An 18,283-nucleotide genomic window follows, 5' to 3' on the forward strand; every position below is an offset into this window, starting at 1 on the left:
AAAGGATAAAATGTAAATGAATAAATGAATAAGAATGCTTAAATAAGTAAATGAATAATAAATGAATAAATGAATGAGAATGCATATAAAATATTTGCAACACAGGCTTGTTTATTTCTGCTGTGAAGTTGGTCTTTTTAACATGGGAGTCTGTGGGGATTGACTTTGTTTTGGAGCCAGCCCCTAGTGGATGAGGTAAGAACATGACATCTAGAGATAGGACTCCTCTCTCTCTCTCTCTCTCTCTCTCTCTCTCTCTCTCTCTCTCTCTCTCTCTCTCTCTCTCTCTCTCTCTCTCTCTCAAGGGTTAAGGGTTAGCTCCCTTAAAAAATAGGCTTTTTGTTTGGCTCATTTAATTTTTAATTTAGTGTTATAGTGTCTTATTTTGTGTGTATTTTATAAAATTATTATTATTATTTTATATTATAATAATAAAAAAAACGTTACATGCTTCCTTCTCTGGCTCATGTTTTATAACCGGACGGTGTTTGTTGCTGCACCAGAACAGGTGGCTCAACTTCCGTTCTAAACATTCCTCGCATAGTTGTTCCGGTACCAACAATCTCGTCCAGAGATGATGCTAAACTGGATTCAGATTGATACCACGGAGCTTGACTCGTCCCGCAGTCAGCGTAAAATGTCCAAGACCGACATAATGAGAGGAGTCATCACGGAGAAGCTGACCACAGCCGCCCGGGAGATATTTGCGGCTATGGAGAAGACTGTAGCCGACTACGAAGAAGAGGCTTCGGTGTTCAGACAGGAGATCGATCGGCAGAAGAAACAGCTGGAGCTCCTGCAGCCAGTAGAGATCAAAGTAGAGCCAACAGGTCGGTTAAAAAGTCCCATTACAAGCAGCAGCTAGCTAGCTACTGCTACCAGTAAGACCTTACAGAACCTCGTCTACAAAAAGTATGTTTTGTGTCACTTCGCTCGTTGTGAAATTCTTCCACATTTTGGGGATCGATATACGATCTTCAATCAACAAATATTAATTCGGCACACATTCAGTCAATTAAAACATTTTCATTCAGCTACTGAGATAGGCTCTATTTTTTCTTTAAAACTCAATGGGCTAGCCAATCCTTTCAGACCCGAATACGTGTTTTTAAAAGCAGACACAGATCTTGTAAAAATATCTTTACGTTCAGTAAAGCGTTACAAAACATTTAGTCCACTTAAAGAATTAAATATAATTTAAATATGTTCTGACAAAGCTCATGTTTTCCAAATCAAAACAAATATGGCGTCCTGCTGGCCACCGGGTAGAAAACAATACTTTTTCTTTACTTTACCAGGCCTTTAGTAATGAGTTATATGACTCAGAAACACCAGGAATTTACATTTTTAATAGATTAAGTCAGCGGTTATAAACGAAAAGTTATTAATAAAGTGTTATTATGTTAGACGTGAATAAATACCAACGTCAGTCTGGTAAGGTGCTCGAGGTGGATCTGTTTTATACTAAATGTTTATTGATAAGTGAGACAAGTTTATTAATAACTGAAACTACGTTTAATATTTTAATGAGTGATTTTTTTATTTTTTTATTTGAAACACCAAATACTGATGTGTGAAGCAGACGACCAGCAGCTGTTTTCTCTCTGTGAAGCTGGAGGAGGTGAAGTACCTGAAAAGGAGGAGAAGCACAAATATGAACTGAGTATGACTTTAACTCAAAGTAAAATTTTATTATTTATCATGCAATAAAAACAAGTGAGGATGAAAGTATGAATGATCTGTATGAACGGATGGAAACAGTAGAGAGAAACATGAGCATTAACATGAATTGTGAGGAGGTTAAGGTGGAGTTTGTGCTCAGGGGTGGAGGACAGTCGAAGTCTGAGAATCTTCAACACCGAGGAGCCGATGGAGGAGGATGACAACACAGAGGAGGAGCTACAGGAGAATGAAACAAGGTTATAAGACAGTCACACTTTTAGACTCCACATGATGAGCTGATGTATTTTTATTAACCCAGAGACGAGATCTGTCCGCCTTTAAAGCCTCAAATTAAAACCTTAACTGTCTTAAAAAGTCTTGAATTTGCTTTTGAGTGCAGCCAGCAATGCTTCTTTCTGACTGGGTTTGACCTTCTGTGTCAGCAGATGTCAGATGAGCGATCAGCAGAATCACATCGTCCTCAGGATCCGGATCTTGGAGGATACGGAGATTGAGGTGCTTTCCATACAAAGTAAGTCTGACTCTAATGTAACTGCAGTGTTTCTGTTTAAGCAGTAAAAAGTACCACATGTGGACACTGGACCAAGTTTCTGGGGAAACTGAATGTAAGAGTCTGAATAGAGGAGGATATCGCTATTCAAGGAAAAAAGTTTGAGGACAAAACCACTATTTTGTACCCAGTTTGAACAGTGGTGCGATGAGGGATCTCTGACCCAGACTACACCAACAACAGACCCCAATAACTGAGAGAACTTCAGTCTCTTCATTTTTACATTAATTCTTTCTCTTTCAGTTATTAAGAAGTACCCACTTCGTGAACTCAGGTGTCCTTGTGGGCTTCAGGAGGCCGACTTTGTGAACCTGCTCAGGTCCACTTTCCCTCAGCTGGCTGCTGATGGACCTTTTGATCTCTTCATAACCAACAAGTCCAGGAAGCTGCAGCCTCTGGAAGTAGATTCCTTCACTCCAGAGCAGATCTGCATGGCGGCGGGGAACTCCTCCCTCTACATCCGACTGAAGGTAAAGCCCGGTACACACATAAGGATTTTGGGGCTGTTTTTGTCCCGATTTTGCCTTTTCCCGACCACGTACGGCACCACCCCGATTATCTTGAGTCTTATAAGATTTACCTGTACGAGTGTCATTTGGACTGAGACGTGTTCTGATAATCCGCTCCGAAACAGGTCATAGCCGAGAGTTTTAAACAATATTTTTTACCCGATATCTTCATGTGTGTGAGGAAAGCCAACGACTCATGAGTTGTGACTGAGTGGATGGTGACGTGGTACGGGTGTAGCCAATCAGAGAGCGAGCTGGCTGGGGAACAAGGAAGGAAATAAAGTCCGCGTTCACGCCGTCTCCAGTCTGTTATTTTTTTCTGTTAACAATAGTCCCAAGACCACCGTCATTCCCTCATCCTGTGTGTCCTCTTCCATGCTGTGTGTTGTGTTTTCCGGTTGTTGGTTGTTTCTTCTTCTATGTTTTTGTTAGATGACGTTTGATCACGTGAGATGTCCGACTCGGAGGACCAGATTGTAGATCGAACAACACAACATGATCAGAAGTGTTTAATGTCTGATTCTTTATCTTCACGTGTGAGGTCTCGACCAGATAAAAAAATCCTTATGTGTGCACCAGGCTTAACACGTCTAGTTAGTGTGAATGCCTTCCCATGTTCCTGTTTCTCTTCATTATTATTTATTACTATTCAGATCTGAAAATGTTCAGCACATTTAGGAGATTCCTACAATATCATACGGTATTTCTAACTTTTATACTTTTGAGTTATCTGGCATTTAAATTCAGCCATTTGATTGGACAAAAGCCTTTCAGACCAAATGTGGATGTTTTATGAATAAGAAACTGGAGACAGCTTTACCAGGTCCTCCAAAAACGCACGGTACCCCGACTTCTGATCCATGCAGGCAGTGTCTCGGGCTGCCCAGGGGCCTAGAAGACGCTCTTAGATGCAGCTGCTCCCTGAAGGCACAGGTTCAAATCCAGCCCGCTTCTTACACCTGCTGTTACCACTGAAACCAGTGCAAACTCATTGCTCTCAGGTGTGCTGCAGTCTGCTTTCTGCACAATGAAGGTGCATAAAAGCTGCACAAAAAGGCGAAATGTTTGCAGTTGAAAAATAAAAAGACAGTTTTTGCTGCTCTTACAATGATTTATTCAACCATTTCGGCTCCTTTAAACACCAGTTTGACCTCAGCTTCAATATTACTTCTGTTAATGATTCAACGAGTAGATTTCAACCATTTTCAGCATCTGCTGTTAGATATGAACAGCAAACCTTCTAGTTCATGGAGCTTTTTAGAAGATTCTGGTTCTGGTTCTGCAACATGTAAACAGAACGTTTTGTAACGAAGAAAAAGTTTAACATCACTAAGAAACAAAGTTTATTTCAGCGTCCAGGCCAAGTGCAGAGCAGACAGAAGGAACCAATGCAGAACAGTGAGGAGGAGGATGACGATGAAGAGGATGATAGTGATGAAGAAGAAGAAGATGATGATGATGATGAGTATGAGGATTCTCCATCCGCCCACCATCGACCCAAACTAAACACTAAGTGAGTGAAAAGGAGGTTTCTTTAGTAGAAAAAGGTTCAGTCTGCTTCTAACCTTCGTGGTTTCTGCTCCTCAGACACGACGTTCGCTACAAGCTCAGCAAGCATCGGCCTCTAGAAGCCACCACAAAAAACCTGATCAACCTCCGGATCCGCATTCTGGAGGACTCCAGCGTTGAAGTGATCACCCCTCGGGGTAAATTTAAAGCTTTAATTACGTCTATTTCTCACCGTGTTTGCTTAAAATGTTACTTGGTCTCGACTGTAACACAGGTGACTGATAAAAGGTGAAACTCCAGACCAGCTCCAGCTATTCCTGGTCCAGTTTTACTGGAATTTATAATGAGCTCGTTTACTCGTACAACACAAGTCTGATCATCCCCGGATTTCTGGAGTTATCAGATAAGTCAGGCGGTCTTGTAAACAGCACAGACAAAGTACTCATCTCCAGTACTTGAGTCAAAGTATTGGTACTCTTGGTCAAATCTTACTCAACTACAAGTAAAGATTGTTTGATCAAAATTTTACTCAAGTTAAAGTACTTTTAAAAATACTAAAGTATTCAAAACTTTAGTTTCTAAATCTAATATCAGTACGTTTCTATGGTGTTTTGAGATGTTTTCCATTTTTTTGTAACCTTCTGAAACCGAATGATGTCCTGACATGTAGAACAACTGCTACAAAAAGTCTGCATCACCTGTAAAAACTTCAGCATGAACAAAGAAAAATAAAGTGCATCTACTGTCATTCAGTTTTTATTTAAACATCCCCAGGAGAGGCTTTTTCTCCCCACACATTCACTATGAACAGTCGCAAGTTTACTGTTCAGTCCATTACCGCCAACGCTACAACTCTGCTTTCAGGAGCTCCTCATCCTGTTCAACTACTGGTCTCCATGGCAACATGGCCTTAATAAAACCCGTAGACCACACACACACACACACACACTGCCCTGCATGTTTACATGTCTGTAGAAAATAATAGAAATCCCTAAAAGATGATGCACATTTAGTCTCTTTCCTCAGCTTCCGTATTCTACACAGCATTGTGTGTGTGTGTGTGTGTAAACGTACGTGTGTGTGTTTGTTGGCAGCAACAACTTAACACAGGAGAGGAAACACACTGATACCTGATTTTATGGCCATCATTCAACATAGACGCTTGCAGCACAATGAATGAATCCATAGATGAATCCAGCTTTAAATCAAGCAGAAACAAAGACCTGCAACATTTTTAGTGAGATAACATGCACACTCTGTTTTTAGAAGATCAGTGTGGTCCATTTCTTCATATTTCAGTCTGGCCAAACTATTTAAACTTGAATAAGTCCTGATTCTACTTCAGTAGAAGCTGCTTTGTAAAGCCTTTCACAGGCAGCAGAGGCTGGTAGGACTCTTCTTTACAAGAGGAGTCAGTCAGTGAGATTCCTCATGTCTTCTGTCTATAAATACAGTCTGGATTGATTTAAAATAAAATGGAAATGCGAACATGACTGAAGAATATTTAATGGAAGATGTTTTCTTACCTGGTCTGACTACCTCTTCATCAGCAGCATCGGCTGTAGTTCAATCATCAGTCATCACATTAAACTGCAGCCATTTAAACTCAGACTTAATTTAAAGTGTTTATCTGGACTAAAAAAAGCCAAAACGTTTGTTTACATCCCTCAATGTGCTTTTTCAGATTGGACAGAGAGTTTCTGAATGCAGAAAAGTAGTTTGTTCGTGGTGAACACAAAAGACTTTTAAAGTTGTAGGCATCAGTTCTCATTTTTGAAATCCCGAACATGGAGCTGAGATATGGCCATAGGTGTGCTGGTTTCTCCGCTTCGGTTTCTCCGCTTCGGTTTCTCCGCTTCGGTTTCTCCGCTTCGGTTTCCCGCTTCGGTTTCTTGGCTTCGGTTTCTCCGCTTCGGTTTCTCCGCTTCGGTTTTTCCGCTTCGGTTTTTCCGCTTCGGTTTTTCCTCTTCGGTTTCTCCGCTTCGGTTTTTCCGCTTCGGTTTCTCCGCTTTGGTTTCTCCGCCTCAGTTTTTCCGCTTCGGTTTCTCCGCTTCGGTTTCTCCGCTTCGGTTTCTCCGCTTCGGTTTTTCTGCTTCGGTTCTGAATTCAAAGCTACGCTTGGCCTAAAAGGAGCGAGTAACAACAAGCTTCTTAGAAATGTTGTTGAGTCGAAAGTACAATATTTGTCTTTGAAAGTCTTTTTTCCCTGGCTGATGGGATGACTTTCTTTCTGCTTTCAGTGTATAACAAGTACCCTCTCCATTATCTGAGCTGTCCTCGTGGTCTTCGGGAAGCGGAGTTCCTCTACATGTTGAGGTCCACCTACCCTCAGCTGGCTGGTGATCAACCTTTCATTGTTTTAGCTCGTAAAGGCAGGAAAATCAAGCCTCTGGGAATCGAGTGTTTGACTCCGGAGGAGATTCTCAGGACCAGCAGGTCCGTTGGGAGTCCTGTTGTTTATATCCGTCTGGAGGTAGCCTGTCTTTACATTTACAGACTTCTGAGTCATTAAATGGCAGCATTTTGGTATAAAAATCACTCAGAAAAGAAACGTTCTTTCAGCCTCGGGTAAAACGTGAGGCCACAGATCCCAGATCCAACCATGCTCAATACCAAGGAAACAGCAGGTGAGTCAAAAACAAGACGTGAGTTCAGCTCGTATGTCTCCATCTTCATCCTCATCTTCCTCCTTACTGTTCTCATTTCCAGCCTTCAGTCTGACGAAAGGAAGTCTAACCATGTAGACCTCAGGATCCGCTTCCAAGAGGAACAGAGCGCTGATATGCTGACCTTTGGTAAATTTAAAGTTTTTTTCCCCGTGTTCAGGTGTTAAGTGAATCTGTGTGTATCAGTAGTGTTCTGTAAACATAATGAATCAAGTCAGCCAGCAGGTATGTTGGTCTGTAAGAGCTCCGTATAGTATCCAAAATAATGCACAACACAAGCGTTTGTTGTTGTCACCGTTGCTGTGTATTTACTGTTATCATCATTGTTTTCTTTGGCCACCATTGTGGACCCAGCTAAGAAGAGAGGCCGTTCTCAAATGTGGGACTACTTTCAGCTGGTCAGTCCTAACAAGGTAGGTGTGTCCTTCTTCTTTGGTTAGCAGACTTCACCTGAATACCACAATTTTCCACTTTTTTAATTGAAATTCAAGTAGTTCAAATCCAGTAAAATAGCTTGAAATGAAATAAAGACAAATGGTGAACAAGCGAAGGTTTAAAAAGGTCACGTTGCCCTTAACTAAAATCTCGCTTCTACCAAAGGGGGGTGGGACCTTTTTTTTTTTCTTTCTTAATTTCTACACGTGAAAACTGGGACGGTTACCCTGATATCCGACCTGACCTGTCCTACTTTTTTGGGGCCCTTCTGTTTTGGTACCAGTTTGACAAACTGCACTCTGTTGATTGGTTGGAAAAAAAGTGACTTCCCGTGCGACCTGGCATAAATACAAAGCAGGAATGGCTCCTTGTTAAGAGCAACAGATTTTATTTTTGTTGATTAAATCTGTTTAAAATGGCGTTTTGAAGCACCACCAAGAAGAAAGAACACAAACTGTTGGGGGATGGTTCGGGTTGATGTAGTACAGTGAGATGTTTTCTGTGTTTCCATTATAAAAGGGGCTAATTCAACCTGTCCATCAACCATTTCCGGGCCCATTTTAGTTGTAGGTATGTAGGAGAATGGTACAGAATGGTTCGTCACGCTAGTATGATGCTATAGGGACATTTAGGCTAAACCCCGCCTACCTAGTCAGGGGCCGATTTGCCATGGAAACACATTCCTAACTACACCATACCAATCCAAACCTTATAAACCTTGAAGGTCGGTGGATGGATTCTAGGTTTGCCAGACTACATGCCTATGTGTCCTCGATGTGTCTGTCGGAGTATGAGTGTGTGTGTGTGTGTGTGTGTGTGTGTGTGTATAAATGGGTGAATGTGACATAAAAGCACAGTGAGTGGAAAAGTGCTAAATAAGTATAAGTCCATTTATCATTTTAAAGTCATTTCAATTCAGTAAAAAAAAAAAAAAAATTGGGATGTTGTCAAATTTGGACTGATGGAGCATCTTAGGTGGCTCCGGTCAGTCTGACCATTTTTGATTCGCCTCTGTCCATAGTGTATCTAAAATCAACGTTATAGTGATTTGTCCTGTTTGCGTATGTCTGCTTACACAGGTCAAGTGCTTACTGTGTCCCCAGGTGTTATCGTACAGTAACAATACATCATCGATGCTGAGGCACTTCAAAGCCAAGCATGACGACAGGCATGAACACATCGATCACGGTTGGCTTTTATACACAAGGATTCATTAAACACATTACACTCGTGACATCACATAATAGTTTTTTTTTTGTTTGTTTTGTCTCAGTGGACCGGAAGCAAGAGCTGGATGAGGCTCTTATCAATATGCTGGTGAAAGATTCCCAGCCTTTTTCCATGGTGGATGATCAGGGCTTCAAAGAGTTCGTGGGGAAACTAGACCCGTCATACATTCTGCCCCCCAGACAGACTCTAAAGAAGATGGTGGGGGAAAAATATGAAGAGGAGAAAACCAAGGCCAAGACTCAACTGCAGACTGTGAAGGGAGTGAGCCTGACTTCTGATATGTGGACCTCTGTTAAAATGGATGTGTGTCTTGCAGTACGTTGTCATTATATGCTGGACAGTGCCAAACCTGCGATGGTAGTTCTAGGAGTGCTGCCTTTCCCTCAACACCCCACTGCTGAAAACATGGCAGCTGCTACAAGGTCTCTTATGATGGAGTGGGGCATTGAGGGAAAGGTTAAATGCCTTGTGACTGATGCTACAACAAACATGATAGACACTGCAGGGAATTTAGCCATAAGTCACATTGTGTGCATCGCACATGCACTAAATTCAATGGTTAAAAAGTCCCTGGATCAAACACCGGGCCTAGAAGACCTGCGGTCAAGGGCACAGGAAGTGGTGACCTATTTTAGATCAAACACTGCTGCTAAAGAGAAGCTGAGAAATGTGCAGCAGCAAATGAACCGTGCAGCCACGAAGCTGATCCAGGAGGTGGACTCGCGCTGGAACAGCACCTTCTTGATGCTGCAGCGCTTGTATGACGAGAGGGAGGCAGTGGGAGCAGCTCTGGCAACCCTCAAAACGGAGGTCCATCCTCTCTCTTCCGGGGACTATGAAACAACAGCAGCTTGTTTGCATGTCTTAAAACCATTTTACATGGCCACAGAGGAAATGTCCCAGCAGAAGATGGTCTCTGGGTCAATGGTCATACCACTGATAAAAATGTTGCTTCACACAACTCAGGAAATCCTGAGTAATAACACCAACGTGACAGCTAAACTGCTGGGACAGAACATTACTGCAGCCCTCAGGGACAAGTTTGACGATCTTGAGAGCTCCGCCGTCCTGTCGCTGTGCACGCTGCTTGACCCCAGATTTAAAACCATTGGTTTCCGCAGTCAAGACGAAGCAGAAAATGCAGTGGAGCGACTCACCACTGAGTGTGCAGCACTGATGGGACACAAGTCTACAGACTATCCATCGACATCAGTTCCTACTCATCTAAATCCATCGTCCAGAGGTATGTTAGAATCCATACATCATTTTCTATACTACTTATTCCAGTTCAGGATTGTGGGGAAGCTGGAGCCTATCCCAGCAATGTTCTTAGAAACAGATTTTATGAGATTCCTTGGACCAAAAAACGACTGGTTTTATCAGACTTCAACAACGCTTAACATTTAGGTTTTAATCTCTTCAACACAAGACTGAAGCTTCAGGATCTGATTTCTTTAGGCTTCATGGACAAACACAGCAGGGTGTCATCAGCGTATGTGGAAGGGAATATATTTCCTAAAGATTTTTCCCAATGGAAGCACTTACAAAGAAAATAAAAATGGGCCGACACTAGAGCTAGACGGAGTTTAGAGAGCATGTCATGCACATAAACGAACTGGGATCTATCAGACACATGATTTAAACCAGTCTAAACCAGAACCCCTGATCCCAATGACACGATCAAGCCTTTGCAATATGATATCGTGGTCAACAGCAGAGTCTGGGACTCAGACTCAAGTCACACTTCATTTCCAGTGACTTGAGACTCGACTTGGACTTGTGATTTGAGACTCGTGAACAATCAGATTTTTTTCATGATCCTCTCTCTGTCCAGTCGTTCTCCAGACCTTAACACTGACGTAACATCACACAAACACACTCGCAGTGCACACGCATCATTCAAATCAGTGGCAGTACTGGTGAATGCAGCTGCAGCAGGGCAGCAAACTGGATCGTCTGTGGTATAAAAATCCAGGACGCTGGATCCAGCAGATTCACCTGAAAACACACGTGGCGAGGTTTGTCACTGTAAAAGCTAATGTTAGCATCTGTGTTAGCAACACACTTGTTAGCTTGTTACTACTTTTGTTCTAAAACAATAATAACTCCATCAGATTGGCTCCACTGCATGTTCAGAAGAAGAATGAGACATTTACTGAACTGTTTCCATAAACTGTAACTTTACCATGAGTACGGTAAACTGGGACCAAACTGGGATTAAACCCACTGTAAACAATGCGGCTTTACTGGATCCGTTTATTAGAAAAGTACAGCTGTTGCTGATTTAGAAATATAAGGAATATTTATTGGTCCTGCATGTCTTGGATCCACATTAATTAAAATATTGAGTTTTTTTTTTTTCAGTTTTAAGAAGTTTGAAATTAATATTTGCTGTTTTCATCCTGCAGAGTTATTTCAAGCCCTTTAAAGAATGATTAAGATTCTTCTGGTGCACCAGTGCAGGGATCGCCCAACCTGTGCAGCCACCGTACTGCACCGTTTACCTGCTGCAATGTTCTTGACTCAAATTATTAATGGATCATTAAAAGACGTGCAGAACCTAAAGAGAGGTTCATAATAAATAAAAAAATAAAACCTGACAACAAGCTCGGAGGAGAGGGACCGAGCATTTTTCATTTTAAGCTACAGATCAGTGCTGTTACTAAATACTGGTAGATGCGGATTTAAAATTTTCTTGGATATTATAATGCAGTCTTCTAAGCAGACCAGACAGCAGACATCGAATGGCAGATTACTCATTACGACTAAAAGTGACTTGCAACTTGACTTGGACTTGAGGTCAAAGACTTGGACTTGCAAAAAAAAGGCTTGTCTCTGGTCAACAGTGTTAAATGTGGCACTAAAATCTAGAAGAAAAGAGTATTATAGGAGGTGATACAGTCTTTAACTAAAGCAGTTTGATTTCTGTGTTGTAATATGAATCCAGACTGAAACTCCTCATTCAGGCTGTTATCCTGCAAATTTAAAACCACCTTTTCAGGATCATAGAAATGAATGAAAGGTTGGATGTAGGTTTGTAATCAGCAAGACCTCAATAACGATTTCTGTCATCTTTCTGTCTTTTAGCTTTTGACCTTTGGAAGAGTTTCGACGAACAAGCTACAATGTCAATAACGCATAGGAATTCCACAGTAAATGCCACTGCAGAGGTCCAGAAATACATGAAAGATGTTCACCTGGAAAGGTGTGAAGATCCTCTGGCGTACTGGAACGAACAGAGGAAGGTTTACCCACACCTGTTTTCGCTAGCAAAGCAGTACCTCTGTACACCAGCCTCATCGGTGTCATGTGAACACTTGTTCTCTAAAGCCGGGGACGTTCTCAGCGAGAAGAGAAGCCGGCTTAGTCCAAAAACTGTAGAAAAAATCCTGTTTCTCAATAAAAATCTTTGAAAGCTCATCCCACATACATGACCACCATCCCAGCAGATCCGGGTTCCCCAAGCTGCCTTCCCCGTACCGAATTATCACACAGACCGTAAAGATTAGATAAAACATGGTTTGATTTGTGAACTCTTTGTCTGGCTTGAAGAGAAACAAGTAGGTTGGTTGAGAAAAAATAAACACAGATGTTACTTAAAACAGGTTTTTATTAGTGAAACCTTCATTCTGTTCATGAAAATGCAAACCAGTTTGGCCCGGAGAAAAGTATACTTCATAGCATCCCCTTCTTATTAGCATTAGTTTGGTTATTATAAGTAGTAGCGTTAACCTGTTAACCTGTTAACCTGTTAGTTCTGTGTACAACCCTTGTTTACTGCTTATTTACTTTTGTTAAAAGCAAATCTGTCAAAAAACAGAAGATGAAGATAATACAGTTTCACTCCTGAATTCCTGCCTATTCAATAACGAGAAGTTTTGGGATGAAGTTTTTCATTTGAACTAATTATGTGAATTTAAAACATATTCTAACATGTTTATTGTATTGAGTCATATGCAGTGAATCGATTTCCAACTATGTTGATGATAAAAATGTGTTGATATGCAACATTTGGGTGTGAGGATCATTATTGTATCAAGATATTATTTTAAGTCTTTCACTTTAACTATAGAAATGACATCCAGAAGTTAGATTTTACCAACTAAACAGCTTCAGAGGAAGCAGAAACACATCTTGGCCATTGTTTTTTTTTAATCTGGCGACCCTCTGGCATTATTGTGGAAATCCAGTTTAAGAACTACTGTTGTAAACAAACACGTCAAAATGTGACATCAACCTCATAATCTTGAGATTAAACAAAAAGAAAATCTGTATCATCTGAGAGGCAGTCTAGTTTAGATTTGACCAGTCTATGAATGAAATTAAAGACACAGCAAAAACCATGTTTCCAACCGGATAGTATTTGTTGCTGCACCGGAGGCGCAACTTCCGTACTAAACATTTCCCCGCGCGTTGAGTACTAACGTCCAAATGCAGAATGATGCCAGGCTGGACTTACAGTGACTTTATGGAGCCTGGCCCGTCCAGCGTCGTCAATAACATGTCAAAGACCGACATTCTGAGAGGAGTTATCACGGAGAAGCTGACCACAGCTGCTCGGGAGATCCTAGCTGTGATGGAGAAGACCATAGCCGACTACGAAGAGGAGGCCTCGGCGTTCAGACAAGAAATCAATCGGCAGAGGAGTCATCTGGAGATCCTACTTCCTGTGATAAAAATAGAGCCGGCAGGTCGGTTAAATAGAATCAGTACACCGCTAGCAAGCTACTGCTAGCATTAAGATCTCACAGAACCCCGTTTACAGAAATGTTGATTTTGAGTGTCGCTTTCCTGTTTGAGATCAATCTGTGTCTATGTGAGCTAAATACAATATTATAATACCATTAATTAATTCGGCACACATATAGTCAATTAAAACATTAAAATTAAAGTTTTGTTCCCTGTCACACAGCTACTTAGTGTCTAGCAGTTGCTTAAAACTCAATGAACTAGCCAAACTTTTAAAGCTCCTTAAATATTTTAAAAGTAGACACTGATGTCCTTAAAAAATATCTAAGCTCAGTGAAGCGTTAAACATCTGGTTACAAAACATTTAGTCTACTTAAAGAATAAAATACAATCTGAATAGTTTCCTGAATCAAAACAAAGATGGTGGTCTGCTGGCTTCCCGGATAGAAAACATTCATTTAATTTAACCATGTAATGTGACTTTAGTAATGAATTATGTGATTTAGAAGTTACTGGTAATTTACACTTTAAATTACATTAGCAGTTATAAACCTTAGTTAATTGTTTTTGTCATCAACAGTTTTAGTTGGATTTTTAGGCTGAATGCTGCTTGTGTTTCTGTTTGACTCTTTAAATCAAGTTAAACAAGTTTATTGTTATTAAACTCATTCCTGTGTAATTTCCTGAAGTGATTTTTCTGGTCTTTAATCATCTGAAACACCAAAATGCTGATGTGTGACACAGACGACCAGCAGTTCCCTGTTTGTGAAGCTGGAGGATCTGAAGTACCCAAAGAGGAGCCGCTCAGATATGAACTGAGTATGACTTTAAACAATGCAATAATTTCTGTCAGATAATAGTAAAAAGCTCATTTATAGAAGGAATTAAGAGAGAGACCTGAGCAATGACAGTAATTGTCAAGGATATTAAGGTGGAGTTTGTGTTCAGGGGTGGAGGACAGTCAAAGTCTGGGAATCTGCAACACTGAGGAGCCGATGGAGGAGGATGACCATGAAGAAACAGCGGAGGAACAGATCATGGAGCAGGAGACAGAAACAAGGTTATAAGACGCATTAATTCAGTTAGACTTGTAGACTCCACATGATGAGCTGATGCATGTTTATTAACCCAGAATGTTTATTTCCAGGTTGAGCTCCTTTTTTCTTTGATTTCTGTCCTGGTCAGACGTTAACGTCTAAAATTAAGACCTTAATTTGCCCTAAAAAAAAAGTCTTGAATTCACTCTTGAAAAGTCACAAACTAAAATAAGACGTATAGTTTTTATCTTCATGGTTAATGGAGCTGACAACCGTTGGTAGCTATTACAGTGCAGGAAAACACTGTCCTGTCTGCTTCACCATGAAAAGAACTGAACTTTGAAGTGGAAATGAAGCAGGGAAGAGTAAAGTCCTGTTATTTGTGTTCACTATTTTATTTATTTATTTTTCAGCTTGTCGGCTCCAGAGACGCCGTCCCACAGAAAGAGTGTCAGCAGATCTCAGATCAGCGATCAGGATCACATCGTTCTCAAGATTTGCATCTTGGAGGACTCAACGATTGAGGTGCTTTCCAAAGCAGGTAAGTCTGGCTGACATTTAAATGCATTTTATTCTGTTTTATGAGGTACCATGTGGATACTGGACCAGGTTTCTGGGGGAACCGGATTGTAGAAGTCTCAAGTTAGTCCTGAAAAAGTCCAAAGAAGATTAAAACTCAGTTCCCTTGATAATGTTCTCAATTTCAGACATCTGATTTATGGGAGTCGTCTCTATTTTTCAGTGATCTGTGTTTCTGTACGGTCCAAAGCCACCTATTCGTTCTACACTGAGAATTTAGTCTGCAGATCTAAAGCTGTTTTTTTTGCCTGGATAAGAGACATTTCTACGGGGGCTGGGAAGTGCAGCACAATATTACATCAAGTGAAACACTTTTACATTTTTGTGATACATATTCACATCATAGAAACCATGTTTACATTTTACAGGAAAAAAGTGCAACACAGAAACACTTTTACCAGGACTGAAGCACTTTTTTCACCAAGTTCTGAATACACCTTGACATTGACATGAAACACTTTTACAAGTTCAGGAAACAATTCCAAAGATTTCACCCCGGTGTTTCACCAAAATCTGTGACCCATCAGAATCTGTGACCGCTGTCGCTGTGATCCTGGCTATGTGAGGGTCACCTTTATATTAGAAAAGTTCAGACTAAAGGCGTCACCGAGGTCACTATTTCTGAAAGCCATCAGAGTGTGTGACTTCGCTCTACCTGCATTATAATGAACTCAGACTTAAATACAAGTGTTTTCAAGACTTGCAAATTTTCTAAGACATCCATGCGTCTTAGAAATGTTCTAAGACGCATGGATGTTCAGCATGCTGTAAAACGTAGTTCCAGGGTGATGTTCGGCACGGTGTAAAAAGTAGTTCCAGGGTGATGTTCGTCACAGTGTAAAAAGTAGTTCCAGGGTGATGTTCAGCATTGTGTAAAAAGTAGTTCCACGGTGATGTTCGGCACGGTGTAAAAAGTAGTTCCAGGGTGATGTTCGTCACAGTGTAAAAAGTAGTTCCATGGTGATGTTAAGCACGGTGTAAAAAGTACTTCCAGGGTGATGTTCGTCACAGTGTAAAAAGTAGTTCCAGGGTGATGTTCAGCATGGTGTAAAAAGTACTTCCAGGGTGATGTTCAGCATAGCGTAAAAAGTAGTTCTAGGGTGATGTTCAGCATAGCGTAAAAAGTAGTTCTAGGGTGATGTTCGGCACGGTGTAAAAAGTAGTTCCAGTGTGATGTTCAGCATGGTGTAAAAAGTAGTTCCAGGGTGATGTTCAGCACGGTGTAAAAAGTAGTTCCAGGGTGATGTTCGGCAAGGTGTAAAAAGTAGTTCCAGGGTGATGTTCGGCATGGTGTAAAAAGTAGTTCCAGGGTGATGTTTGGCATGGTGTAAAAAGTAGTTCCAGGGTGATGTTCGGCACGGTGTAAAAAGTAGTTCCAGGGTGATGTTCAGCATGGCGTAAAAAGTACTTCCAGGGTGATGTTCAGCATAGCGTAAAAAGTAGTTCCAGGGTGATGTTCAGCATGGTGTAAAAAGTACTTCCAGGGTGATGTTCAGCATAGCGTAAAAAGTAGTTCTAGGGTGATGTTCAGCATAGCGTAAAAAGTAGTTCTAGGGTGATGTTCGGCACGGTGTAAAAAGTAGTTCCAGTGTGATGTTCAGCATGGTGTAAAAAGTAGTTCCAGGGTGATGTTCAGCACGGTGTAAAAAGTAGTTCCAGGGTGATGTTCGGCAAGGTGTAAAAAGTAGTTCCAGGGTGATGTTCGGCATGGTGTAAAAAGTAGTTCCAGGGTGATGTTTGGCATGGTGTAAAAAGTAGTTCCAGGGTGATGTTCGGCACGGTGTAAAAAGTAGTTCCAGGGTGATGTTCAGCATGGCGTAAAAAGTACTTCCAGGGTGATGTTCAGCATAGCGTAAAAAGTAGTTCTAGGGTGATGTTCGGCATGGTGTAAAAAGTAGTTCCAGGGTGATGTTCGGTGCGGTGTAAAAAGTAGTTCCAGGGTGATGTTCGGCATGGTGTAAAAAGTAGTTCCAGTGTGATGTTCAGCATGGTGTAAAAAGTAGTTCCAGGGTGATGTTCAGCACGGTGTAAAAAGTAGTTCCAGGGTGATGTTCAGCACGGTGTAAAAAGTAGTTCCAGGGTGATGTTCGGCATGGTGTAAAAAGTAGTTCCAGGGTGATGTTCGGCATGGTGTAAAAAGTAGTTCCAGGGTGATGTTCGGCATGGTGTAAAAAGTAGTTCCAGGGTGATGTTCAGCACGGTGTAAAAAGTAGTTCCAGGGTGATGTTCGGCATGGTGTAAAAAGTAGTTCCAGTGTGATGTTCGGCATGGTGTAAAAAGTAGTTCCAGGGTGATGTTCGGCACGGTGTAAAAAGTAGTTCCAGGGTGATGTTCGGCACGGTGTAAAAAGTAGTTCCAGGGTGATGTTCGGCACGGTGTAAAAAGTAGTTCCAGGGTGATGTTCGGCATGGTGTAAAAAGTAGTTCCAGGGTGATGTTCGGCATGGTGTAAAAAGTAGTTCCAGTGTGATGTTCGGCATGGTGTAAAAAGTAGTTCCAGGGTGATGTTCAGCGTGGTGTTGTGTTGTGGTTTTTCAGCTCTTTCTATTTTTTATCTATTATTTGAATGACGATAGTGGACCAAACAGGTTAATTTCATATTTGCGGGTTTGCATCTGATATCAGTCAGAAAACTATAAGATGTAGTTTGACTTCTTAAAATATCACCTGCTGCAGAAACAGGACGCTCGGAGTTATTTTCCTTTTCTCTCTAAAACCAAATGTTAGGGAGAAAATCTATGAGTTCGAACCCGTTCAGGCACCTGTGACCCGGTCCAGTCCTACAACGTTCCCAGAATAACTCTTCAACCTAAAACCTGACTGATGCTGTTTCTTTTTCAGTTTATAAGAAGTACCCACTTCATAAGCTCAAGTGTCCTTGTGGACTTCAGGAGGCGGACTTTGTGAACCTGCTCAAGTCCACTTTCCCTCAGCTGGCTGATGATAGACCCTATGATCTCTTCAAGACCAGCTGGGCCAAGAAGCTGCAGCCTCTGGAAGTAGAGACCTTCACACCAGAGGAGGTTTCCATGACAGCCGGGACATCTTCCATCTACATCCGACTGAAGGTAACACGTCTCGTTCATGGAGCTGTGTGGAAGATTCTGGGCCCGTTCAGCACCCTGGTCCTGGTTCTGGTTCTGCAACATGTAAACAGAGAAATCGTGTTGTTGGTTCACTATTGTGACAAACACAAAGTTTAATGTCACTTAAGAAACAAAGTTCATCTCAGCCTACAGGGAAGCTGCAGGCCAGACAGGAGGAACCTCTGCAGAAGAGTGAGGAGGAGGAGGAGCAGGAGGAGGAAGAGGAGCAGCAGGTGGAGGAGCAGCAGGTGGAGGAGGAGCAGGTGGAGGATGAGCAGCAGCAGGAGGAAGAGAAGCAGCAGGTGGAGGAG

General features: G+C 41.6%; 2 protein-coding genes across 3 annotated transcripts; both read left to right on the top strand.

Moving 5' to 3' along the window:
- The first annotated feature begins 516 nt into the window (after positions 1-516).
- Positions 517-12,590, top strand: LOC121640419 (zinc finger BED domain-containing protein RICESLEEPER 3-like). Of its 2 annotated transcripts, none has more exons than XM_041986143.1 (14): positions 517-830; positions 1,580-1,663; positions 1,823-1,919; positions 2,109-2,194; positions 2,477-2,703; positions 4,095-4,255; positions 4,330-4,448; positions 6,492-6,724; positions 6,814-6,878; positions 6,961-7,046; positions 7,272-7,330; positions 8,432-8,540; positions 8,626-9,825; positions 11,670-12,590. In XM_041986143.1, the coding sequence occupies exons 1-14, from the start codon at positions 575-577 to the stop codon at positions 11,993-11,995; spliced, it is 3,108 nt and encodes a 1,035-aa protein (XP_041842077.1). In that variant the 5' UTR covers positions 517-574; the 3' UTR covers positions 11,996-12,590. The 2 variants fall into 2 exon arrangements, with proteins under 2 accessions (XP_041842077.1, XP_041842078.1); XM_041986144.1 differs by having other exon boundaries at positions 1,583-1,663.
- Positions 12,591-12,955: 365 nt separating this feature from the next.
- On the top strand, positions 12,956-18,175 carry LOC121640481. Its single transcript, XM_041986264.1, has 5 exons — positions 12,956-13,273; positions 14,016-14,090; positions 14,220-14,331; positions 14,722-14,849; positions 17,728-18,175. The coding sequence occupies exons 1-5, from the start codon at positions 13,021-13,023 to the stop codon at positions 18,087-18,089; spliced, it is 930 nt and encodes a 309-aa protein (XP_041842198.1). The 5' UTR covers positions 12,956-13,020; the 3' UTR covers positions 18,090-18,175.
- Positions 18,176-18,283: the final 108 nt, after the last annotated feature.

The sequence above is a fragment of the Melanotaenia boesemani genome, chromosome 5 (genome assembly GCF_017639745.1).
Source record: "Melanotaenia boesemani isolate fMelBoe1 chromosome 5, fMelBoe1.pri, whole genome shotgun sequence".
NCBI classification, from domain to species: Eukaryota; Metazoa; Chordata; class Actinopteri; order Atheriniformes; family Melanotaeniidae; genus Melanotaenia; species Melanotaenia boesemani.

Excerpts from the sequence above, each read along its gene's own strand:
- LOC121640419 (XM_041986143.1), top strand. The coding sequence starts at position 575 with ATGATGCTAAACTGGATTCAGATTGATACCACGGAGCTTGACTCGTCC. Across the intron at positions 1,920-2,108 it reads CTACAGGAGAATGAAACAAG|ATGTCAGATGAGCGATCAGC; the intron begins GTTATAAGACAG and ends CTGTGTCAGCAG. Across the intron at positions 2,704-4,094 it reads CCCTCTACATCCGACTGAAG|CGTCCAGGCCAAGTGCAGAG; the intron begins GTAAAGCCCGGT and ends AGTTTATTTCAG.
- LOC121640481 (XM_041986264.1), top strand. The coding sequence starts at position 13,021 with ATGATGCCAGGCTGGACTTACAGTGACTTTATGGAGCCTGGCCCGTCC. Across the intron at positions 14,091-14,219 it reads GCCGCTCAGATATGAACTGA|GGGTGGAGGACAGTCAAAGT; the intron begins GTATGACTTTAA and ends GTTTGTGTTCAG. Across the intron at positions 14,850-17,727 it reads TGAGGTGCTTTCCAAAGCAG|TTTATAAGAAGTACCCACTT; the intron begins GTAAGTCTGGCT and ends TTTCTTTTTCAG.